We start from the raw sequence: 26,070 nt of genomic DNA, 5'->3' as shown, positions 1-26,070 counted from the left end.
TGCACGCTCTGTCTATAACTGATGACATTTCCTATCAGCATTTAGCTCACACTATCTTATTCTTGTCTACATCTGTCTGTAAATATTCATGTCATGAAAGAGATAGGTTTGTCTAATATTGCTTCACAATTTCTGCCTTGCATTCCCAAAAGAAAAAAAAAGCAACACAGAAAATGGGTAGAACTTTAAAGTCCATCAATAAGCATCTAAGGGAGGAAATAAACAGGGCTATGTAAACAGAATTCTGTACATATGCCTTTATTATACACCTGATATTGGCTAATAGCTTTTACTCATGAAGCTGTTAGTTTCATTCCTCACTATTTCCTTTAAAGTCAGCGAAATCTAATCTTAAAATTATAAAGAGTCTTAAGAAAGTAGGTGTTTATAAGGTGTTATTAAGTCCTAAAGAACTCAGTAGAATTAGATGAACATCACTAACTCCATTCTATAAAGCAAGGAAGTGGGGCAGGAGGAGGTGAACTGAACTCAGAAATATCCATCACACAACTGTGGAAAAGGCTGCAATAAAGGCACCCCATTAACCTGTAGCAATGGGAAGGACGACCCAATCCCTATGCTAGTAGACAAAGTGCTTAACTTTAGTGATGAGATGGATCCCAGTTTTGTGGGACTGCAAATTCAGAGACCTCAAGGCACTGCAGTGCTGAGCCCTGCTCTGTTAGCACGTACAGCATGTGTCTTCATTGTCCTTCCATCTGGTCTCTGTCCTTTGCTGTCTAGATGTTGGAGTCTCTTGAGGTTACAACACTACAGAAGGATGTGACTCTGACATACCCAGATGTCACAGGCTGTCCCCACTCTGAGTAAGAACCCTGACCATTCTTTTGCCCCAAACTTTGAAACCAAAAGAAAACCCAAGCAAGAAAACAAGCCAGAAGAGGACGATGGCCATACATAGCCAGATCCTGTTTAGGAAAGGATGCCCAGTCACCTAGTGGTGGCCAGCCTTGTTGGCTCAGATGCTCTTGCTGGGTTAGCCAGATCTCAACTCACACACTGCTTATGTTGAGTTCTTCAAAAAGAGGTATGGACACTGATGTATAGAGCTAAACATTGTCCAGACCAATAGATGGAGGAGCAAGCTGTGCAGCACAGGCATTACGAATACACAGCACAAGTCAGGCTAGTGCTACAAGTAGTAAAATCTGTGGGGCAGTTGTACATTTGCATAACTTACAGAAGCAAATCTTTGTAGGATCGTGTCAAGAAACATACCTATCATAAATGGCATGGGCGATTAGAAGCAAGGATGACATTGTTTATACTTTATTTTCTTTTTCCCAGCTGAATAGGGACAGTAACATCTGTTCAGGCACAACATATAAGTTTATGGTCTTTTGAAGTCTAATGTAACTATCTCCTTTTGAAAGTAAAGGTAACCAGAAGCAGCTACTGGGCTTTGTTCTTCAATGAAACATTTGCTATCAATTCCTGAGAACTAAATTCACTCCGTGAAATACAAAACCCCTCAAAAAAGATGAGCAAAGGTCAGGAGAGGCAAACAGAGTAAGCAATTTTGTTGAAGTCAATTATCTTGATGATTGGGCCCACTATTCTTTTGATATTTGAATTTTGTCTGGTCGTTTCTCTCCCCTCACAGAAGCAGGAAAGACTGTATTCATCACACCTTGAAGATATCTGTGGCTCCGCGTTCGAAGTTGTTCGATCTGTTTTCTAAGATGATCAATTCAGTTTTGCCAGTCTCGCCATAAATCTGCATGAAGACTTTGGCGTTGGTGCCTGCGGCTCGCACGTCTCCGGTAACTACAGACACTTCGTAGTTTATCACTAGTCCAAAAATAAATCAGTTAAATCAGCAGAGAAGCTCAGACACAATGCTCCTGAGAGCTCAGGTTCAAAATCAAATTACCTTGTATAAACAAACAGTCACTTAGCTGAGGTGACTGTTCTTACTTTTGTCCAAACCAGATGTGAGATTGCACAACACTACAATGAGAACTAACCCAATAGTTTTCACTTCAGCTGTGTTAAGCTAGTGGCAGAGAGCTGCAAAACAGACCCTTAAAAGGGAATTCCATTTCAGTATGAACTACAGAGTGGTTAAATGATGCCAAGAATAGAATACTAGAGAGTGAGTTTCACGGAACAGAGGAAAAACATATTTTCTCATGGTGTCAAGGCAAGTTTTAAGTTTTAAAAGAAAACAAATTTTCTGCTAAAAGTGAAATGGACAGTAGGGATTTGGTTCACATTTATCACACTGGGGTAATACAGGCAGGATAGGATGTGTGGTTGTGCAGGACTTGGGTAGCAAAGCTCATGACAGTGAAAAAGGCAGGGACCACTGGCATTGCAACGAAGAAGGACAGGTACTGAGAACTGAGCAAGTGGTGATGTTTTTCCAAATCTTTTAATTAAAAAAAAATAAAAATCAACAAGGACAACAAAAACCCAATATCAGAATGATTTACTGTCTTCACCAGCGTAAGCTCCTTGGGACAGGGACTTTTTGGTGCCTGTCCTGGTCCTTAAAAACACTACTAAAGCAAGTTTAATCCCATCTATTAAAAAAAGCACACATTTCTCAATGTGTCTTCTCTCACATTTCTCAATGGGCAAAATCTCACTTGGGTAGACCTCCACCTCCACCCTGCCATCAGCCTCATCTTTGTCAAGCCATCGGTTGCAGGGGAACATGTACTGCCTTCCCTGGACTGGTACCGTGATCTGAACACTGGCCAGGAACCATCCAGACCGGAGACCCACATTATCATGTCCGATTAGTATTCGATTGATCTTAAAAAAAAAATGAACATGAAACCGTGAGAGCAGAAAGAAATAAAACAGAGTTTACTTACTGCATTAAAATCTACTTCTCTTGGCATCCTACTCCTCCATTGTCCACATGCAAATCGTTTCTGTATGTATTTGAAAATAAACTTAAAAGAGTCACTTCCCATGCCAGCATATAGACTGCCAATGCAACATTCTAAACCAAATATATTCCTGAATTTCAGAACTTTTTACACCCCTTCGCTATATAGTGATCCTGGATTCAGCCACTTGCACAAAACACAGAGCCAGCTGCAATTAATTCTTACCTTCCCAATATCCATCGTATCTATAGTAAACTCATCCACTCGGCCACGCTCAAAATAATTGCCTAGATCGTTATCAGAGACCAGGAGAGTCTCCTTGCTGGTGTCAGCTTTCTCACCGTAGAGTTTGATGAAAACTTTGGAGTCTGAGCTGGCCCCGGGGATATCTCCCGTCTTCACACTGATGTGATAACTGACATCTAAAGTAAGATTAATGCACGAAATAAAGATGTGTGAGTGGCGTTTCCAGCCAGGCAAGCCACCCAAGGTGGCTGTCACACCTTAGATATATACACCAACACATAACAGAGACAGCAGGTAGGCAAATACACAGAAAATATTTTCCTTCCCCTTAGTGTTGGATAATAACCAGGTCATAATAATGAGCCTATGAAAGTGGGATGATTTCACCATTTTTTTTTATACTTCCAATTTAATTCAATAGCTTTAATTCTTCTTTCTATAGAAAAACTTTCTTCTATGTAAAAACTTTCTTCTATATAAAAATTCTCTTATAAAAACAAAAAGCATCTTGATTTCAGTAAGCAGTGTTTTCTAAAGAAAGCTGCAGTATTGGAGTCCTAGTTCTCCAGTAACAGGCAGTGTAATATTCTGGCATTTTTCTCTGGGAATGCAGTGTTTATTTGGTGGCTTTTTCTCTGCAATAGGAGTGGCAATTCCAGATTGTTCAGAGAAAGCTACAGAAAAACACAGACACACAATCCCATAACAATTCTTTACCAATTGCAAAATTAAAAATCAGAGTTCCTTTCTACACACATAATGTTGCAATTATTCTTTTTTATGCAAATTAATCCCACACATAAACTAGGAATGAAAGGTCGGAGGTATTTCCTCTGAGTGACCTTCAGCTTCCTGCATAAGAATGGTAAAATAAAGCCCAGCAGATTTGCTGTGAACTAACATGAGTTATTAAGTAGAACAAAACAAGTAATTAGGTGCACACACAGCTCAAATCCAGACCTATTTTTTCCAGGCTAAACTCACTTTTTAGCAATGGTGACTCCCCAGCAGGCACTAATTCTCGGACAATCTGACCATCGTCCTCATTTTTGTCAAGCCATCTGGGTTACAAACAGAAGCAAGTTATCTTGGAATAATTAGGACCTATCAGACCTTTTATAATCCAGCTTGGCTCCATACGTAGTAAAACTCCACACCACAGCCTAAATGATCTCTGTTAAATTTGCAGGAGCCTGAGCAGATTCTACAGCAGCCACACTTCAAACCTACAGATTTCCAAGAAGAGAAATCACCAGAGTCCATCTCAGCACAGCAGATAAATGTCTCTGTGATTTCCATCTGTCTGGCAAACACAAACTCTGCAGACATGAGTTATTCCCGTAAACGGGCAGCCCCAGCCTCTTGAAAGCTGTGACTTTTATTGATCAGAAATACTTGCGGCCTTCATTACCTGCTGCCTTGATTGCAGTCTTTATGACAACAAAGTTACTAGAACCCTTTTTTCTTTTTTTCCCCTTTCCTTCTTTCTTGTTAGCATTTGCTTACTGTGTGCTGTCATCTCCCAGATCAGCTTATAACCCTTCTCACCCCAGCAGAGAGGAGCTGAACTTTATTGTTCCCATTTTCAGGATGGGGTATGAGGAGGTAGCTGGTACCAGCAACAGGATTTCCCTTTTCCTCAGCAATAATCTAACGATCCAACTAGGCTAGTTAAGAAGAACCAGGCAGAAAGCCACAATCTCAGTGGAAAAAGTTAGAAACGGAGGGGAACCAATTTCAAACCTGGTACCTTCACGGCTGTCTCTGGAGCCTTGTGGGTGAAGGGATTACAGCCCCAAATGCACTGTACACCGTACAGCAATCATTGTACAACATCCAGAAGCAGCTCTGGTGGAAGTTTCCCATTTTGCGCTTCCAAAAACCCTTTTACCCGTGCAAGATATTCCCAAAAGCATCCACCTAAGGCCAGGTTTCCCACATCGGTGTCAGTCCCCAAATATTACATTGTGAAAGCAGGAGCAGTTCCCAGAACGCCCTCTGTTTCCAGGTACACAGCTATTGGCAGCAGCATCTTTTCCAAAGAGAAATACAGCTTAAAACCAGTGGGGATAAATGAAGAACAATGGAGCAAGATCTGGCAGGCCATGCAGAGAATTTAAATTGCTATAATAATTCCAAGAACTGGAAATGGAAAAACAAGTTTTCAGAATCTGCTTCTTTTTAAAGATGGCCACACAGCTTTGTGGGTGACAGCAGACCACGGAAGGAGGCCAGCTTCCCACTTGGGTTTCTACCTTTGATTTTGCTGATGAACCAACGTGCAAGGACAACAGGGAATGGCACTCATAATCGGGGGCTCAGGACATGAACAAATGCTGCTGGCAGCTGGAGGAAATACTTTTGTGGTATCTCATTGGCAAAAAAACAACACGGATTTCAGTCATGACCAGTAGGGCTTGGTAGCAGGCAACCAGATATTCAGTAAGACCCAGGATGATGGATCTCCATTTTATCCATTTAAATGAATGTTTTCTTTTTAGTGTCCTCCTCTCCCTTCCCACACACAGGAAAACAGCATACCCTAAGAAACCATGCAGAAAACCTGCACCAAGAAAGAGATCCAAACACGACCTGGAGATGGCCAATCCCAGCAGCAGCAGCAGCAGCAACTAAATCTCCATGCAAAAGAGAGAAGCAAACATCCCCCACCACACACAAACACACATCCACAGCCCCCCTAGAAGCTTTCGCTGGTTGTCGGGTATGCAGCCTACCCCGTATTCTTCCCTTTCAATCTGTAAAGCAGGTGGCCATGTGCAGGTGGCTTGAAAAGGGCTAAAAGCTAAAGGAAAATTTAACACCAGGCATAGTCCTCAGTGTGGTGCTGTGCTTTGGTGATGGTTGAGAGGTGCAGTAGGGATAGAGGAATAGAAAAATCTGTGAGGAAGACTTGGAAAATGATGTCAGGAATGGAGAAAGTGTGAAGTGCAAGGGGAGCAGAAGAGGAGCATGCCGAGCCATCAAGTCCTAAAAGAGGAAGACTTTATATGAATTGACATTTTGGGGTTGGGGGATGAATTTTACCTGGTAGAACTGGTCCTTAATACCTTTCTGTCATGTAGTTCTTGATGCTGGCTCAGGATTCACAGCCTTGGACAGGTATCCATATGTTATGGGATCACGTCATCCCAAAGACAAGGTTCTTCTGTACACATGGGAATTAACTGGGAGGACCAACTAAACCAAACTCAATCACCCCAGGGCCACTGAACTCAGCATGGCTTTCAGAAAAGCAGAAGCCACAAGCTAGAATAAACTTCTGCTCTCTTGATGCTGTTCTTTGTGTCCTGAAAGCTGCAGTTTCTGCTGCCAGTGTACATGCTGTCCATTTTTTCACCTTCACCACTGCAAGTGTTTTAGGGATGGAGCTGGGAGAATTGCCCTTCTCCACCAAGTTGGCAGGATGCAAATACGTTCCATGAGAAACAGATCTCTGTGTGCAGTATTGTATCAGCAGCGAGGAAGGACAAGAATAATGCATCCAATAAGAGAGAACGTGTCCTTAGCTAGATAATTTCCCTCTACCAGCACTGGCAGCTGCTGATGGCAAGGAAAGGAATTTGCCTTGAACCGGGAATGGAGGATTATCAGAGAACTGGCTTAAGGCTGTGGCTTGTTAGGTTGCTTCAGTGAAGAGAATAGCATTATTTTCCCAAGAATATGACTTTAACTAGTGACAGAGGAAGTATTTGGATGAACAATGCTATTGTATTCCTTCTCTTCAGCACACATGCTGCAATATGCTAAATTTACTCCAACGTGTTTCCAATAGCATATCACTGAGCAGCAGACTGCAACCAGGGGTTTATAGTCTTCCACTGAACACAAACGGATTGACACATAATAAATACATCAGGCAACAGAAAATGGAATTTTTCAGCAAAGTGCTATCATATTCCTAGTACAAAAGACCTGTCAAAATATTCTTTCATTTTACCAGAGTATGCTCGGTTTCTATACAATTTCAGTGCATGTAATTCACATGCCACTCCAGCTTTTGCAAGGGCATATCACATACTTAGTTTTAAAGAGATATTATATGATCAATAACCCAAAGTGGGCAGAAATACTACACGAAAGACACTCCAGCATGAATTTCTAGAGGACCAGACAGTCATGGAGCACTAAAAAAAAAATTAGTATGGTATCATATAATGTTTGAAATCTTGTAGATGATAACCTGTGTGCAATCAGAATGATTAGCACATCCAGACAAATTCATCGAATTGTAGAACCATTAAGGTTGGAAAAGACCACTAAGATCATCAAGTCCAACTGCCGACCCATCTCCATCATGCCCACCAAATCATGTCACTCAGTGCAACAAATTCAGACATACAGGCATATTTGTGTATGTCTTCAAATACAAGTGAGATGTGTTCCTGCTGGAAGGCATTTCATCCTCTAGCTGACTTCCAGCAGCAGCAGCTAAGCTGCAAAAAGTCAGTGAAGTATCTTTCAGTAAGGACACAGCAACAGGAGGTTACAGGAGTTGAAGTTAATCACTTCTTGGAGATGGAGGCAATGAAAACAGCATGTCCACTGGTTGGCCTCAGACTAGACAAGCAGAAATGGAAGCTTCCCTGGGATGGAGTCTTGCTTACGCTTGCTAACTAACCTCACTGCATTGGCTCACTGAGAGAAGGCTGCTCTTCTTGGCCAAGTCTTCCTCAACACCTTGGCAATGAAGAAGCAAGCAAAGAAGGTCCTTCCAAGCATCTGCCAAAGCAGTGAGGATACAAGCTGTCCTTGGCCTACAGGACTGGAGGGGAACCTCCAAATGCTGCAGGTCATGGAGATACTTATCCTTCACATGGAGGATGCAGTGGGTGAGCACCTTCTCCCTCAGATATCTTGACTCCATGACGACACCCGTATACTGCGATGATGCCCCTGTCTCTCAAGAGACATGGGCATCAAAGATAGCAATAGGGAGCAGCTTTCCCTGTGTTTGGAGGCGATCAGTCATGTTACCTTCTCAATCTGAGGGGAAGAGATAATGCTGGCACAAGGACAACAAATGAAGCCACATGAATGGTACTGATCTCACTTGGAAAAAGAGACTGTGAGAAAGGTAGCAAGAGTGGAATTCCATCACTTCTGACTTGAAGCCTGAATGCACCCCATATATTTTGGAGTTAAGATCTTGAGTTTTTTCTCCCTCCCTTCTTTATCCCTAGCCTGAGGGGAACACCCCGTGAGCTCTGCTTGTCCTGAACCACACAAGTTAATCTGGAGGACACAGAGTCAACACTCCAAGCTGAGGGAAGATGCCTTAACAGCCAACTAAGAGGAAAAATATCAAAACAAAATCTCTAAAATGAGCCAGCTGCACAGTGCAGTTAGAGAAATATCTCTGAAGAGCCTCAGCAACACAGCTCTTCACATAGACACTGCGTGCCCAACTGAAAACCTGTCTAGCTTGGTTGCTTAACTCAGTGAAAACTATGGTTGCTAAATATGCATCGAAAGGCAGCAATGATATAAAATTGTTGTTTGTTCTTTGATAAGGGAGAGGCTGGCTTGCTTTCCACAACCAAGATGACACTGCATCTGCTGCTCAGTGCTGTCTCCCCAGTGTTTCTGCTGTCTGATGTGATGTGGCTAGGCAATGCAGCGGGGGCTGGGGCTGGCTCCTGGTCTATATTAGGATGATTCCCCTGATTGCAGTGGTGTTCTTCTTGATTTATAGTGGCAAGAGAAAAGTAATCAGCTTAGTGGTTTTACCCGTGTTTGCAATTTAAGAATAATCATGTTTACATTTTACAATTTCAGTTGTCCCCCTAGAGAAGAATTTTTAGAACAGCTACTTGCTGAGGTTAAGTGGAGCTCAATGGATTTCCATTCTACAAGGTGGACCTTTTCTTCAAGGGCAAGTGGGACAGTACAGGACACTGAACTACCCTGAATGCCTGTTTAATTTTCAGCCAGTTATCTCTTGTTTGAGCCAGGATGTGCAGGCAGACCTCAGTCAATGCCAGGACAGATGTGGCTACTCATTGGCAGCCTTACTATAACACATTTCCTTTGGCCCCTTGGTTGTCTGGGAAAGAGAAGAATACAGTTGTAACTCACCCATAGGGTTGACTTACAACCCTCTGTTCTACGACTCTCTATGCCTGATATGCATTTCTCTTCATGCAAGGAGCTCTCAAGATGGCAGTAGAACAACTTTACGTTCTCCCAACACGAAAAAAACCATCCCATTGCTCCTGGGAAGATGGGATGTGCATGTGAAGGAACAGAACTTTGTCCCACACATGCTATACAACCAACAATCTGCAGCAGATTGCATAGCACGTTTCTGCAGCAGGCAATTGCATTGACGCTGGATATGGGACTGGAAGGTTGCGTTTTACGTTCTGGAAATTTTCAATAGTACTGAGCTAATTGCTGAAAAGTCCACAATTCAGATTGCTGTTCACTTGGTAAGGGGAGTTAACAGCATCTTAAACCTCCCAATCCACACTCTTTGCTTTCAGGCTTAGCAAAAAAAAAAAAAAAAGAATGCATAAATAAAAAGGATTAAGCTGTGCTCTGAAAATTCCAGCCTTGGAACAATAGCTAGGATCTTCAAAGTCTGGCAAATGCATAGCTGGAGGCATGATCAGCAAGCACAAGCATTGTTTCCAGTACCTGTAGCAGGGGAATTCCACAGCCTCACTTTCTGGCTGTCCTTCTTCCCTCACTATCACTTTGGCAAGGTACCAGCCACTGCTTCCTCCTTTGCCATCATGCCCTATCCTCACCCTCCTCACCTGCTTCAGTGTTACTGCTTCAACGAAGAATTCATCAGCCTTTGAGAAGGAGAAAAGCAAAAAGGTAAGGTAGTATTCCTCCCTAAAAACATACAGACAACTCAAATTTATTACTGCAATCAGACCATCATGAGCATGCTGCAAGGTAATTCCTCACAAGATGAAGGAGTAAGTGCAAATTAATTTATGAAAGAATGAAAGCAGGAATATTTGTACTAGAAGTAGAATATTAGATTCATAAATGTATGATCTCCCAGCATTTTAAATCTCCCATGTCATTCCTTGCCCTCCACAACTGTAAAAAAAGAAAACTAATTTTTATTATTGAGAAGTTCACAGAGGCAGGAAATTCTATTTCAAACTCTTGCTCATCAGCTTTCTGGAAGAGCCTGGGCATGTCACTCTAGACCAAATACTCCAGAGTGTTACTCAAGATTATACTGAGAAAAGAGATGTATTAAATGAGTAACTCCTGTGGGAATCAGCCTAGTAAGTGTCATGGGTACATACACATATATATATAGTAAATACCTGTGTAAACACACACAGTATATCTGAAGCAGACAGCAACAAACAGACATGACTGCTGTGGCTTCCAGCTGGCAGAGATGACTTGTTAGGCAAAGGAAAGCCAAAAAAATGCTGCCATTTTCTCATTCTTTATCATCTCACAAAATCTTTTGAAGCACATATGGTGGTAGCATATAACAGGTTAGCTCCCAGAGAGCGTGGTGGCAGGATAATGGTGTTCGAGTGGGGAAGAGCGATTATAAAAGCAATCCTCATTTCTTCTGCTATTCAGGACTCAAAATTAAGACAACTAAAAATACAACCACAGTTTTCAGTGTTAATGATGGGATTCCATGAGCAAGTAAGTGCTACCTACAAACTCAAAAGTGCTGCATGGGGAATTGAGTTATCAAAAGCTCACTGCGTCAAACCTAGTCAATACAGTCTGACGTTCATCTTACTTATAAATAGCTGGTACAAATTAATGAGAAGTAAGTGGAAGGAACTGCAGCAGGACAAACATCTAATTTAAAAGCATCTTTAAATTTTACCTTCTATACAGGCTATTAATTTGCATCTGCAAGGAAACTTTTCAAGTTGAATTGGTAATCAAGGTGATATTGGTTTTTAGGAGTTGTAAATTGGGGACCATTTTAACTAAGCCACGTTTCTTCTTAACAGACCCACGTTTCTTCTTAACAGACCCACGTTTCTTCTTAACAAAGCATTTGAGTTAATCACTGAAGATATACTCATTCAGTCTCTTAAATGTAGGAGCTCAAAGTTTGTCGGGATCAATCTTTAAATAACTTCCAGTTCACTCACTAGCTTTCAACTCTGCGTGCCAAAAGAGCACTTATTCATTATCAGATTCCAATTGGCTTCATATTGTTTGGATGTTGTTAATCACATGAACAGCTTTCCTGAAATATTCTTCTTTTTCCTTTGTTTACTTCATGAAAGTTACCCTATAGCTTATCTTGGTGGGAGTAAAAAGAAGTGATGATCTGTGTTTAAAATATCTTCTGTATTCTGTGAATCAAACTTCTTTCTGAAACTCCACCAAAAGTCTTCAAACCAATATCAAAACATGACTCATTGTGCTAATGTTTTGACAGAATAAGACTTCCCCATTTGACACAATGACTCTTCTTTACAGTTTGGACCCACTTTTTTAAAAGAATAACAAAAAAAAAAAGTTATTATATGAATGCACAGGCAAAAATACAATCTTTGCAATGTCTTTGTCCACAAACCTTTATATCAGAAGCAGAATGAACTTTACCACTATGTAAATGCCATGTGTTTCCAGAGAGGTTTTACCAGCACAAGATAAACCTAATGAAAATTCTTTTCAGGTCTACAAAACACAGTGATCTCAGGGAAGAACTGGAAATTTTGAATGCTCAAAGGGAAACTCAAAGCATTAATGTATATTTAAGAAGCCTAAATCCAACGGTCAGTTTTGAAAATGTGACCTCACTTTATCTTCATTTTCTTTCCTTTCCAAATTCTCAGGTAAACGGAGATGCAGAAGAGGGAAAATGTGCAGAGTTTTGTGATCAGATTCTCAAACTGTCCTCCACAGGAGACTGATTATTTTTTACTGATTTAAATCCAACCCTAGGCATCCAAAGCATGCCTCATAATGGATCATATTAAGTAGGTTGACCTCACAGATCAGATCAGTATATTGTTTGCTTGTTAATGCAGCAAAGACTTTGGCTTTAGGTTGGCCTCTTCACTATTTCCATCTTTCAGAACAGGTTCAACTTTTCTGGAAGATGGAAATATTTCCTGGAAGCTCTCCCAGTCTGAAGCCACAACTTCAACACTCAGGACTTAGCTCAGGAGCAAACTAGGACATTTATGTATGAAAACAGCATTTCCATACAGGGGAACACTGCCCCTGACCTCCAAATGCATGCAGTTCTGATACTCTGTGGCTATGGTTTCTTTCTCCCTGCTGCTCTGGGTCAAACCAGCAGGGAAATCAGCCAAGTTTGCAAATTTACATCTCCAAAAAACACCAACAAACCATCACACTTTTTAATCGGTACTTTCCAGCCCATCTTAAGGAGATGCAGTGTGAACTTACATTGCCTTTTTCAAACTTATTGACGTTGTTTATGCATTTGTAGAGGACGCGGTCTCCCGTGTCTCCCTGGTCGCCGATGAGGCAGACAAAGACGTTGGCATCTGTGCCACTGCCACTTACCATCCCCGTGCAAACTGTTACTCGGTATTTTATCACTGTGGAGGCATAAATTAATGAAGCAGTTTCAACAACACAATTATTCACCATTTAAATTTACTGCATTTTTCAAAAATGTGCAATTAATTTTAGGAGTTTGCACTTCTAACTGGTAGTTCTGCATGTGCATTGTCTCTTGTACTTCCACATTATCTCTAAGAAGAGGGAAAAAAAAAAAAAGGAAGGGCTGAAATACTAAGAAAACCCATAAAACCCCTCTGAAGTATTATATGAAAGTGCACTCTCCTTTGGTAACCTCGCAATCTGGGATGTGTGGCTACGATGGAAGCTGGCCATGGTTCTCCTGCCAAGCCTAGGGACCTTGTCACAACTTTTCTGGGGAAAAACTTTTGTTGTGGCATCTAGGAGCATGGCAGAAGGAAAGAGTTAAAAAGAACCAAATGATCTGGCACGTAAGGAATGGGTGACTTATGCTGACTGCATGGCGGTGGACAAGCCCTGTTGGCCCCATCTCCGTGGGCCTCTTGTAGTGTGAAAGGCTGGGTCGTGCCTTGTCTCCTTGTCGCCTCTGAGACTTTTCTTTAGAATCACAGAATCATAAAGGTTTGAGAAGACCACTGAGATCATCAATGCCAACCAGCAACTCATCACCGCCATGCCCACTAAACCATGTCCCCAGGTTGAAGCCATAACTGAGGCCTCCCATCCCATACAAGAAAGCATTTCCAGAAGGAATTTCAGCAAGGAAATCCAGCCCATAGACCTATGTTCATTAAAGGGAGACTGACAGCAGCGCTAGGCTATCCTACCATTTTCCTTGTGAGGCTGAGCATGCAAGGAGCTTGCAGCACTTTGTTAATGTTAATGGATTAAGCCTTAACAGTTAGGACAATAAGAACACATCCTTACCAGCATCACTGGTTTTAGGAAATGTGCAGAGCCTTCATAGAATCATATGAGTTGTAAGGGACCTTTAAAGGTCACCTGGTCCAAGCCCCCTGCAACAAACAGGGGCATCTACAGCTCCATCAGGTGCTCAGAGCCCATCCAGCCTGACCTTGGGTGTCTCCAGGGATGGGCACCACCACCTCTCTGCCAGTTCTTGTGAGTGCCTTCCAAAATGAGTGCCTCATGAACACTTTGGCAGAAGGAAGTATTACCCCTTCTCCAAGGCAGACAGGATCATGCTGATCACCTCTTGTCTGACCTCTGCACACTCAAACATTTTTTCTCCCTAAAGCTGAGCGGGTGCCTATCCTTTAGAAAGGGTCCTGCTGAGCAGCGAGTTCCTTCTCCCAGCAGGAAGGAGGCAGCACAGAATTACCCACGACTTGGAGGGTTTTTGTGGTTTCATCCATTTCTCCAGGTGGGACTAGAAGCAGTGCTCCTTCCCTTCCTCCCCATGCACAAGAGCTGCATTTTGGCTCTGCTCAGCACAATTGCTCCTTATGGGAAAGTGCCTGCATTTGAGCTCAAGCAGCCCTCTCCACATGCTGATTAAAAATACATTTCAAAAACAAGTTTATTTACATTTTAATAACATCTGCAATTACAATTACTCTTCCTCTTCTGAGGAGCAGCTCAGCTGCATGCAGATCACTGAGTTAATCAGAAATTTCAGAAAAGAGGGGAATTGTGGTCTATGGAGTGTGGACACCCACTGGGTGATTTAGTGGAAATAAAAGAAAACCCAATGGCCGCCTTGAACTATTCTGCTTTCTAAAACTCTCCTTCCAAGTACAGTTAACTCTTGTGACCCAAGGTCAAACAGAAGTGACCTCTTCAGGAAAACAACACAAAGTTCTGAGACTTTCCTTAATTAAACTTCTAGCTGGAGCGTAATTAACCCAATAAGTATTTCTGTTTTCTTGTGCGCACTTAAAGGTGCCTATGCTCTTGCACAAATCTTCTGTGCAACTATCTATACGTTAATACACATTTCTGAGTAAATAAATAAATAGATAGAGCTAGATAAAACTGTAGCGTACAAAAAGGATTGTTAAATTTTAGATTGCTTTCCAACTAAACACGATTTATGCGAGCTTCCCTTCAAACCTGGCTTTTGACATCTTAAGCGTGACTGGGAAAAATGCAAGCTGGAAAAAGATATAGCTCTGGGAACAGCAATGTGATGGGCAGAACTCCCCCACCTCCCAGCAGAGAGAAATCTGCTCAGAGCCAGAGCCTGGGATTTCTGATGCCTCATGCAGCTAATGATGTGCACAGAAAAGACTGCAGAGAGAAAGTGCCAGAAAGAGGAGCTAATTGAATGGCACTGCTCTGCTCGTGCATCCCTCAGACAAAGAGGGTTTCTTTCTATTCAGGCCCCAAACACTAAACCCATGGCTCTCACCTGGCATGACTTCAGTCACCAGAGACCCCTCTGCAGGGAGCTCCCGCACAATCTCGTTGTCATCTTCATTTATATCTAGCCAGCGACCGCAGTTGAATGAGTATTTATCTTTTGTCAGCGTCTTCAGCAGAGTTACCTTCATTAAACCAAAACACTGCATGAGTTCGGAGCTTAGAGACAGAAAGCAGACGGCTCCTGGCAGGTTTGTGTCTGAGAAGCAGGGGCAGGTCGCAGGAAAGAAATAACAGACATTAATAAGAAAACCGCCTTCCAGAGCCGTGCACTACAATGTGCGCCCTCCAAAATGAGTGCAGGCTGTCACAGCCTATTGTCACCTTTTCGTTGCTCTTTTCCCCAGTTGCTCTGCCATCTTCTGACAGATTTTGTGGGTACTGTGGCTCAGAGTAGTTGCTCGTCAATGGTGCACTTCGTGTCCAGTGCAAACACAGGTAATGCGTGTCTTCAGCTGGAGACAGCAGGAGGCAGAGCGGGGAGGGTGTGCTGGATAATGCGTGTCCCTTTAGAGCACAGTTACCACGTTGTTCGTCATCAGGAGGAATTAATTTTGTAGGGAGGAATCTTCTACCTTTTGAGTAGGCCATGATGGCTGTTTGCCGCAGCCAGGCTGGGTTCTAACATTTACCCCATTCAAAGTAAGGCAAATATAATAAAGACATTTTATGTAAAATACACTTTTCTGGCTTCTTTGCAGCATTATGATCCTGTTTCTGTAGCACTGACAAATCCAGGACATTGGCTCTAGGCTTCAGCCATGAGGTCGAGCCACAGGTTGGAAACACCAACTTAGTATTGAGATGAAAATAAAAATAAACCAAATCAGAGCAAAACACAACAGAAAAGAGAAATAACAACAATTCAAATGTTATGAATTATTAGGGAAAAAAAAAAGCAAACAATAAAACAGAAAATATTGTTATGCCACTGTACAAATCCACAGAGCAAACCTTGGACAGCGCTTGCACTTCTGGCCCCCTCAGCCCAAAATCAGGGGATAGCACAACTAGGAAACACCCAGAAAACAGCAACAAGGATGGACAAAGATCTGGAGTGGCTTCCAAATGAATAATGAGCAAATAAGGCAGGAATCTGCTTAAGGATTGAGGAGCAGGTAAAGAGAGGAAATGATGAAGGTCTCTAAAATCACAGGTGGAATGGAAAAGGCCGGGGGATCAGCTGTTCCTTCTCTTTGCAGCAAGAAAAAGCAGTCGTCAAATGATGCTGGTAGAGCAAAGTTCAAGGCAAGCAGAAGGTTGTAATGAATTTGTGAAGTCCTTGCTGAAAGCTGTTGTGGTTGTTAAAAGATTCAATGTTCAAAGGCATAAAGAAATGTTTGAACAAATAAACAGAAGAGAAATCTGTTAAACTCTTTGTGCTTAGTAGATCTGTTCAGAAAGAAGCATTCAACTGGGAATAGTCAAAAGATGGAGGAATATTAGGGGAAAGTAGCATAAATGCTTGTCCTTGCTGTTCTCTAACTATGCACTTATGAGACATAGGAACTAGGTGGATTTTTGGTCTGATCAATATGGTTGTTCTTGTTGTAGAAAATGGATGGCTACACAGAGATGGAGTAATCTCAGCATGAAACGTGTGAGGACTGGAAAAAGCATTGTTAAGTGTTCATTTGGAAGTTTCTTGGTGCTAAAATGGATGCACAAGCAGTGGAATTTACATGCAGCCAGCTCGATGCTGAAAGTGTCAGACTTGCTGTCCACAGGAGCCTGACTTTGGCATCATCACCATGTTTGCTCAGACAGCTTGGCCCACAATGAGTCTTAAACACACTATTAGATCCTTTTTGCCTCCCCTAAACACAATTTCTGTGTAGGAAAAACACTCACAGAAATGTAGATGCATGGAAAGTCTAAGCATTCTTGCTCGTTACTGATTGACATGATGGTACAGGCCCAAAGTCTGACCAGTACTTTCCCTTTGATAAAGACCCCATTCAGACATCTTCTCCCACCATACGGAAGACACAGCAGTACTTGATGCTCTCTCAACACTGTACCTGTGGATGCCTGCATATGCCTTCACAGCTCCCTGACTATGCGAGAGAGCAGAATCTGTCAAAGCACATTACAGCCACAGAAGAAAAATCCTTAAGTGGTAAATTGAGATTAATCATCACAGATATTTATGGCTACAAAGAAAAGTGTTTATTTTCTTAAGTGCAGATGAAATCTTCCAAGTGCTAGGGAAGGAGCAGTGGTGAAGATTAGAGATGAATTTGCTGCCCTTGCAGCCTTATACAAGTGCTGGCAGCACAGTAATCACTGCTGGTGGAACAAAGGAAACATCATGGAAGGTCAAACAGATCAAAGCTGGGCTGAACTACTGAGTGGGATGGGAGGGACAAGTAATTTCCTCCAAAAATATGCTATGAATTCTTCTCTCCCTACGTATTCTTTGTCAGGCTACAGTGTGCTCTCCTTCAATTCCTGTTTTTGCGCAAGATTTCCACTTTCAGCCCTCAGCCAGCACAGTCTGTAATTGGAGGCACCTTTGAGCGCTGCACTTCAAACTTAGTCATCAGCTGAAGAACACAGTGGCCCAGCACTGACAGCACACTTCTCTCTGACCAATGTAATTTTTCAGCTGTGCCTTTCCTTGCTGTCCTCTTACCTTATTCAGGTGCCAGCCAGCAAAAGGATTTCTTTTCTCATGCCATATCCGAAGCTTATAGAATGTGCCCAGATCAGGGAGCTCAATCTATAGAGGGTAAAAAAAAAGAAACAAAACAAGGAATGAGTATTATCCATTTCTGCAAGTCAACAAGGCATCTACAGGAAAGATACCACTGATCATCTCCTAAGAGCCACATCAGAGAGGAGTCAAAAACTAAACTAAAATACTAATGTTATTTAAAAGTAATAAAACCCACTCTACAAAGATGGCTTGCGGCCTCTCTTTTCAGGAGAAGAGAACATGCAGATTGAATTCAAACAGTCTTGATCATGAAAGCTCCTTGAAACCTCCCAGGAAGAGCTAAAGCCTGCTCATGAGCATCAGCTCATTTTCAAACTTCTTCCTCTGGCAGGCAGTTATGGCTGCTGATGCTTTGGCTACAGTCATGAATTGAAATCCTTTTTTTTTTTTTCAATCTTTCTCTGACCAGAACCCACTTAACCTCTGGAAAAACATTTGTTCCTAAAAGAAGGGGAAAAGGGGAGATAAGAACAAAAGGAGACTGTCCCCAGTTTCCAAGCTCAATGTAAGCTTTAAGCTCAGCCCCAAACATTCATGGAGGGTCATGTCAAGGAGGCTGAACACAAGACCACCATCGAGACTAAATAGCTCTATTAATTCTCCTGTAAAAAGCTAATGTCCATTTAAATGGCACAATCTAAATAAATGGAATAGTTCATAGTAACTGGGACTGAAGGTGACAACTATTTGCTTCAGGAGACACAGAAATGTGGCACTTTGTCACACTGTGACTTGAAGTCATCACCACTGAGCATCCTGGAACACCAACTAAAGACCTGTTTGGAGGAGACAGGCCACATCCACAGCTGAGGAAATCGTCTGCATCACCAGCAAACTGAACATCTTCACCTCCATTTCAGACAGACTGTAGAGGCACAGACTGCACGCTGCTGATTTTCTGAGCAAGACTGAAGCCAATGCCCCGGAAAACTGTACTCAGCCAAATTTATCACTAGCATGTGAGCCATACCATGAATTTGTCAGTTTGTCCAGCTTCAAAGTTGTCTGAATTGTTGTCCAGCTTCATCTCATCTGACTTTCCTTTGTCTCCATAAATCTGGAAAAAGATGGTGGCATCTGTCCCGGCATTCTTAATGTCACTCGTCCAGATCCACAGAGACCAGGGATTTTCTAAAAAAAAACCGACATAAATGAAATCAAAAGAGAAACAATTCTTTTTTTTTTTTTGTAAAAAAAAAAAAGGAATTTTTAAAGGCATTCTGCTTAAAAACATAATTCTTTCTTTTCCCTGGGTTGTAGAGACAGCTGGATGGGATGAAGGAAAATCAGCTCCTACATAACATGTGGGAATGAGATTGCCTGGAATTATAATTCTGTTTTTCAACTTAAAATAAAATGGGAAAAGACATAAATCACCAATTTGCAGGTGAGCTCTACTCTTCCATATCATGCACTACTAACAGGGTAAACCAAGGACATGCTCCACCTGTGTACTTTTGGTATACTTCGCCAGCACCTACAAATGCAAGACCGTGATCTTCAACAACTTTACATTCGTTTCCATGTCAGAGGATGGTGATACATACGAGAAGGTGACATTATTTTCTCTAAGAGCCCCTCATCTGCACTCTGTATTGGTAAAGCTTCATGTCTGCCAGCCTTGCTGCACCTAAAGAAGAAGGAACAGGTTTCCTTCCCGACTCAGACGTCACTTGAATTATTAAAAAATCCTAATGAAAGAATTGCTAACCCTTTTGGTATGCCTCAGACCACGTGAGCACGTGTTGACCTTCAGAGCCCGCAATGGAATATAAAAGTATGATGATGTGCATATAAATTAAATTTTTACTGGTCCACTCGGCATTTGGTTGTAAAAAAGGAGGTGACAGCCACCCCCAAAAAAATGAAGGGGAAGATCAAACTTTCCTTTTAAAAAAGTCTCACCCTCTGTTTGAATAATATTCACCAAGAGTCTCCTACGGAAATCACCAGCAAGCTTTATCTGAGCAGAAATAAGGCAGAGGCAAGTTAGCGGATACCACATGATAGAGCAGCCTGGTCTCCTGGGGAAGAGACAAGGGCGATGGAGACAGCAGAGACTTCTCTGTCTGCCAGGGTTGGCCCTTTTGACCTCTTGCTGAGGGGAAGCAGAAGCAGTGTGTGCAGGGAGGAGCGAGGGGGCTCGCACCAGGATTAAATGCTGATAGAGCTTCCGCCTGCTGCGGAGCAATGTGTAGATGTTGTGCAGGGACCGCCTTCACCATGGATACCCAACCAAGGATGAACCGAGCATTGATCAGCTCGCAGAAAGGGAGAGTCCTGCATGCATGGGGAGAGAGGCGAGATGACAGGATGGGTCTTGTCTGATTCCGAGCCTCACGCTCCTGTAATCTGGCAGCTAAAGGTCACCGATTTCTCAGGGCTAATGCTCTCTGTCTATCTCCTGCACTGCGGCGGCAGGGGAATTAGTCTGTCAATAACAATCAGAGCTGATAATAGAGGGTTAAAGGTTTCAGATGCCTCGGTTAAATGGACCGAGTCGGAGGCGCGATGTGGTTGTAACACTGACTAACATTTAGATAAAGCTTATTTAAATGAACTGCTGCTTAAGCAGGAGCCCACCCGAAGCACCCGGACTAAACCACGTCTATTATCTTAATTAAAATGTTTTACTCACACACAGGTGAGGCAGCAGCAACCCAGCTTTGGTGCAAAACCACTCATCACGGCTGGGTACTGGGGCAGTGTACGGATGAAGGAGCAGTGCTGATTCCAGGGCTGCTCCTCTGAACAAACACGTGTGCTCGCCTCCCTCTAGAGAAGAGGCTTCAAACACAGAACCTGTGTGCCGTGAGAGGAACATGTGGCAGCTGGACAGGACCGAGAGCTGTTTTTTTCCCTCAGTGACCAAAAGTAAAAATGTTGAAGTTAGCAGGAAGCATGAATGAGACTGCCTGCACTATTCCCAGCTTGGGTTTTCTTCCTGTTTTCCCTCAGTTTTCTCTTTTTAGAATATTTAGGTTTTGTTTCCATCTGGAACAGGTCGGTTTTCCCTCTACAGTGGTGTAAATGTAGCCTAGCTTATCTGCAAAGGTGAGGTGGTGGCTGCAGCACCTGAAGCCCAGTGACTCAAGGAAGGTTGATGGCTCCAGTTCCTTCCTGTAAGAAAATGAGTGCACTTCCTCAAAATATTTTAAATAGTTTTTTAAGCTGATTTTTTTCTTTTTTTTCCTTTTTTTTAACCTTCCCAAAGCAGAACGTTCAAAGCAAATGACTTCATGATTCTACAGAAATAATGCTGGACTCAATTCACTTCAGCATCCACCTGACCAAGGGTCTATCCATGTTGCATGGGGTGTATCCCATGCTGGGTGTTGTCACATGGGACAGGCAACGTTACAGGAAGCTATGGGGCACTTGGACCTACTTTTCAGTCTTCTCTGGCGCAGGGAGACCATTTCGTAGAGCTCCCTCTCTATGAGGCCATCTCCTTCATCTTCATCCAGCCATTTCCCACATGGGAACGTTTGTTCTATACCAGTGAATGGGCAGTAAACCACCACCTGGAAAAGAGACTGGCAAGGTGAGTCTGAATATTCCATTACTGGTAGACCACAAGGCTATGATATTGACCGCCTAAGCAATTTATGCAAGAACAGACCTGGAGATCTTGGTCCTGCTCTCAAAACCAGGTTTTGTGGACCAGTGCGAACAATTCCAGCGATTTGCAGTACATCCAAGACATTTCTGTCTTGTTATTCCCATTTTTCTGAAGTGGGTCAACCAAGAAGAGGCAAAACAGCACCAGGACAAGGGAACGGGAGCAGTAACAGGCAGAGTAGCTGCAGTCGTGTCAGTCTGCAGCACAGACTTTGCACCACACTGGTGCATGGTAGGATTTTTGCAGAAAATACAAGGTACAAAAAGCCTTCAAATGCATCCTAGCCGGTTTTGTTTTCCAGAAAAACTTAAACATTCTCACAGCTGCTGTGCAGGCAGCTGCCTCCCTCTTCTCCCTCCCATTAACTCCTGCTGGTGGTGTACACAGTGCACACACCATAACTCTCCGCTACCTCCCAGTAACAAAGGTGGTCAACCAGTTTTTTTTCTGGGCTCCAAAGCAGCACTGAAAACTTCAGGGGGGTCTGAATACAGACGACAGCTTTGAAATACTCAGCACAATCCAAGACCATGTTTCAAGCTGGCCCCTTGGGCAAACATCTGAAGGTGCTTTTAGTGCTGAGCAAAAAATAACCTCTATTTTTTTGACTGCAAAGAGACAATCAACCCAATTAGGAGTTGATTGATTTATGCATCTAATGTGCCTTTGAGGCAATCAGCTACTACTATGCATTATGTATAATATTGACTTGCTAAACTGGGGGTATTGTCATCCAAATAAAGGCAGTCTTTTTATATTTAAAAAAAAAAAAGAATATTTTATCACTGGGGTCAGGTTATGAATAGGAAACAGCCTGAGCTGCCTACAAACGTCTTAGTCTCACCTTCTCACAATACCAGCCAGAGCTGACGCCACAGTTATCATGCCCAATGGTGACCCTGCTGAGAGGGCTCAGAAGGGACGCTATCTCCACGTTAAAAAGATCTGTCCTGGCACGCTCAAATTCACCTCCTTCCAGGAAAATCTTCCCGCTGTTCTTTAAGCCTTTGGAGCCATGCAGGATTACGTGGATCTTGGAATTTGTGCCAGCGCCTCTGATATCTCCCGTCACTACAGCAACATTGTACACAATACCTGGAGGAATTAGGAATTTGGTGAGGGAGAAAAAAAGGGAGGAAAAGAAAAGATGAACTTCAGATTTTTTACTGGATTTACATTGGGCTCTACTGCTTTCCCACTGGTCTTTTTTAGCTTTCGACTCGCCTCACTTGTTTTTATTCCACACATACCTCTGGGAAATGCACAGCTACCTTCAGACAGTCTGAGAGAAGCAGGTTTGTGCTGACAAACTCCCTGTCACACAGCCCAGTGGAAAAAAAAAATATGTTTTTCTATCACCATATGGTGACAACTGGGTGAAGAAAAGGAAAAAAAAAAAAAAAAAAGAGCTGACAATTAAATTGCTTGATTTTGAGAGGTCCCAAACATCCAATACGTCAGGGAGTGCTGGAAGAATGGAAAGATGCTGTTTCTTCATACAAACTTTACTTCTCAGAAGACTCTTTGACAAGCACGTCATAGACCTTTGTCATGGTGTTGAATAAGGAGACAACTCTGTAACTGTATTAGTGTTTTAGGAACCAACTATAAGACAGCTGGGGCTGAGATTCAAGCTAAGTCCTTCCTTCTCTTACATCGCCCAGAAATGTCAACGGGGACTTTGGAAGAAGTGAAAACATCAGAGCTCACTCTTTCCAGAACAGCCTTCTCTCTCTTTAAAGTTTACATTAAAAATGCATTTGGGTGTCTTTTACAGTGCATATGGAATATCTTCAGCAGAACTCACGAGAGCACATTCAGAAATGGTAAAAGATTAAGGGAAGCTTTTAGTAAATGAATTGCACAGTTTTAGTCGGAAGATTTCATTCACCTCTCTTCCTGTTCTTCTCAGCCTGTGTCCTGCAGTTGGGATTCTGCACCCACAACACTTGTCCCTGTTCTGTAAAAGGATGCACAGCTCCCCAGCCAATAAATACATATCATTGTGAGGCACTGCAGCGCATGTGGGAATAGCTGTCTGCTTTCTGAAGGCTGGTGAACGACTCATAGAAGCACATGCTGCATCTTTCATCCTCTGCCCATCATTCCCTCATCCAGGTGCAGTGGTTGACAAATCAGCGTGTAGGTCCTGCACAGCTTCACCAGGTGTACGTGCAGGTGGGACATGGGATGACAATTCAGGCACAGAACTGTCTGTCACCAACAGCTGGCCCACTGTAGAGTTCTGGCATTTGCTCTTCTAGGGAAAATATGACTAGAAGGAACGACTAGGCCTTTGTGTCTTTGCATTTCCCACCATGGATCCAACACACGACTTTACCTGTGGCCTCAGTGCCCCCGACAAGAATGTCCCTCTGGATTTTGCCATCATCTTCATCTAAAGCAAACCAGCGTCCAACTGGGAATTGGTACACACATTTATTGCCAATGTCTTCAATGATCACCTGGGAGAAAGAAACAGTGCTTTGCAAAATACGTGTGGAAAAGGTGAAAGCATTACACAAGGAGGTGACAGAAGAGCAGAAGCTGAATGCACACACTCTCACCTGATATTCAATATATTCAACACTCAGGCAGATCCCTCTCCACTCCCTAATTAGCACTGACAGGATTTCAGACAATCAGAGAGCGAAAACCAGGCTTTTTCCTTTTCTTTTTTCCTCCATTGAACTCAATCTGCATCTCTCGCAGCATACGAGAGCAGATGTCTCTGCTAGCAGGACCAGCTGGCTGGCCTGTCTTCCTTTCCTCCAGAGCCCTTTGCTGGCTACTCTTCTCCATCAGCTGAATGGCAGCTCTTTGTTCTGCGTTGGGAACAGGCTGTCTTCGTTCTTTCTGTTTTAGACCCTTGTTATGAAATAATACCAAGGAATTTTAGGACAAATCAAGACCATTGGATCAGCTTGCATGACCTAGCAATGCTTTCTTATCCCATTCAGTTACTTCAGGATGGAAACACTTGCAAAGACAGCCTTGAAACCCTGGGGTAGGAATAGTTTCTATTTTGGAAGAATTTGGCTCTGTGCTCTATTCAGGAGACATATTCTGCTGAAACAAGCCAGGGAACAACCTTCACTTTTAATGTTAAATTAAGCCAGTGTTATCCACCTGGAGGTTCTTGCACCTCCTGCTGCAGCATTTTCTTACCACCATTCCTGAAGTTTGCCATAAGAGTTACTGATGTATTTTGAATATGCAGTAAAGAGTGTTGAAGATTTTCAGCCAGAAAAGAAGAAAGCAAAAAAATGATGTTGGATGTTAGGAAAAAATTCTCCTCTGAAAGAGCGGTGATGCAGTGGCACAGGCTGCTCAGGGAGATGAGGAATTCCCCGTCCCTGGGGGTGTTCAGGAACCGTGGAGATGTGGCACTTGGGGACACGGTCAGTGGGCATGGTGGGGAGGGTTAGGGGTGAGCTTGGAGATCTTGGAACTCTTTTCCAACCTTCATGATTCTACGATTCTATGAAAATCTATTTGCTTGTATGGCTTACATCTCAGGGAATCAAAACTCACTGTTAGGGATAGGAAGTCCTTATTTTTTTTTCCCTTCACAGCAAGAAGGGAGAATCTGGATTCTGTCCTTCCCGATAGACTTATCCAACTGGAGCTTCCCATCCTGCCACTCATCCCTCACTGTACTATAGCCTGCAGCATTACAGATTCTCACTGTACCTCTTGTAGGACAGCAGTGTTTGCCAGGGGTGGGATTATCATTATAGAAGGGTAGTGCTATGCTGGAACGTTAGAGACTAAAACATTTGAGGTTCAAGAGAAGCATCAGTGCTCAGCTTACCCTCTACCAGCTCATCCTCTTTGGGTTCCTGTCAATGTATTCATTCCTATATTTAGAAAACCAGCACTAAATATATGCTTCACTGAAAATGTAAGAAAGAATGAGAAGAACTTCCAGTGCTGCTCAGCAAGTTCATCCAGCAGTGGGAATGCTATAGCCCCCAAGTACTGGAGCATATTAGAAAAAAGCATCACCTAGCAGTAGGAAATAACTGGGCCATGCTTTAGCTCACTCCTCCAGACTTCCAGCTGAACTTACAAGGCCAATCTGCTTCTTACTTAATTACAAAAATCTCAATGGTTCCGAGGCAGAACATAGCACTAACGTGTTGGCTGCCACTAGTCCCTGCTATGGGCTTTGGGAATTCATCTACCTAACCAGCATCAAAAAACACACCATGCACACCACATCTGTGCTGTGAGAATGAGGTTTCTTTTCTCTGTTTCCCCCCCCACACCTATTACAAGGAGCACAGATTCTATGTTTCTGATGGGCAACCAACACAATAACTTTTAGTGCAGTGTATCATGATGGAGCAAATGCATGTGCTAATATTTGCATTGGTGATACATCAAACCACCCTATTATCTAGTTATCCAGGTCTTATCTAGGTCAGATCTTCAGTGGATTACAGCCAGCTGTGTTAAACTACACCACCAAAGGGGGAAAAAAAAAGAAAAGAGAGAGATTAGAGGAAAGTCATTGATTTCTCCTTCTTGTATATTCTTTCTGCTGTTTCACTAAAAGCTGCCATACCGTCAAGCAGTAGAACAGATTAAAAAATAGTGGAAACAGGGAGTGAAAGAAAGGGATCTATGTGGCAGGTATATATTTCTTGCTGTGCCAGGAAGAATCACTTAAATTTGCCCAAAATATAAGTCTCTGCAAATTTCCAATGTGAACAGAGTCAGTATATATTTCTTAGGCTCTGGTGTCTTAG

At 42.7% G+C, this 26,070-nt stretch overlaps 1 protein-coding gene across 1 annotated transcript in view; it reads right to left on the bottom strand.

The window, feature by feature from the left end:
• The window catches only part of LOXHD1 (lipoxygenase homology domains 1), a 106,284-nt gene that overhangs the window by 66,129 nt on the left and 14,085 nt on the right, over nt 1–26,070 (bottom strand). The window contains exons 4-15 of the mRNA XM_021381571.1: nt 23,658–23,781; nt 22,161–22,411; nt 21,083–21,218; nt 18,665–18,825; nt 17,611–17,697; nt 14,965–15,100; nt 12,495–12,649; nt 9,765–9,925; nt 4,092–4,168; nt 3,087–3,283; nt 2,589–2,781; nt 1,652–1,812 (exon numbers count right to left, since the gene is read on the bottom strand). Of these exons, the coding sequence (XP_021237246.1) occupies nt 1,652–1,812; nt 2,589–2,781; nt 3,087–3,283; nt 4,092–4,168; nt 9,765–9,925; nt 12,495–12,649; nt 14,965–15,100; nt 17,611–17,697; nt 18,665–18,825; nt 21,083–21,218; nt 22,161–22,411; nt 23,658–23,781 (1,839 nt within the window). The remainder of the gene's footprint in view (nt 1–1,651; nt 1,813–2,588; nt 2,782–3,086; nt 3,284–4,091; nt 4,169–9,764; nt 9,926–12,494; nt 12,650–14,964; nt 15,101–17,610; nt 17,698–18,664; nt 18,826–21,082; nt 21,219–22,160; nt 22,412–23,657; nt 23,782–26,070) is intronic.

Source organism: Numida meleagris, chromosome Z (genome assembly GCF_002078875.1).
Source record: "Numida meleagris isolate 19003 breed g44 Domestic line chromosome Z, NumMel1.0, whole genome shotgun sequence".
NCBI classification, from domain to species: domain Eukaryota; kingdom Metazoa; phylum Chordata; class Aves; order Galliformes; family Numididae; genus Numida; species Numida meleagris.
Note: the sequence above shows the minus strand (reverse complement) of the source record. Positions and strands in the feature narration are given on the sequence as shown.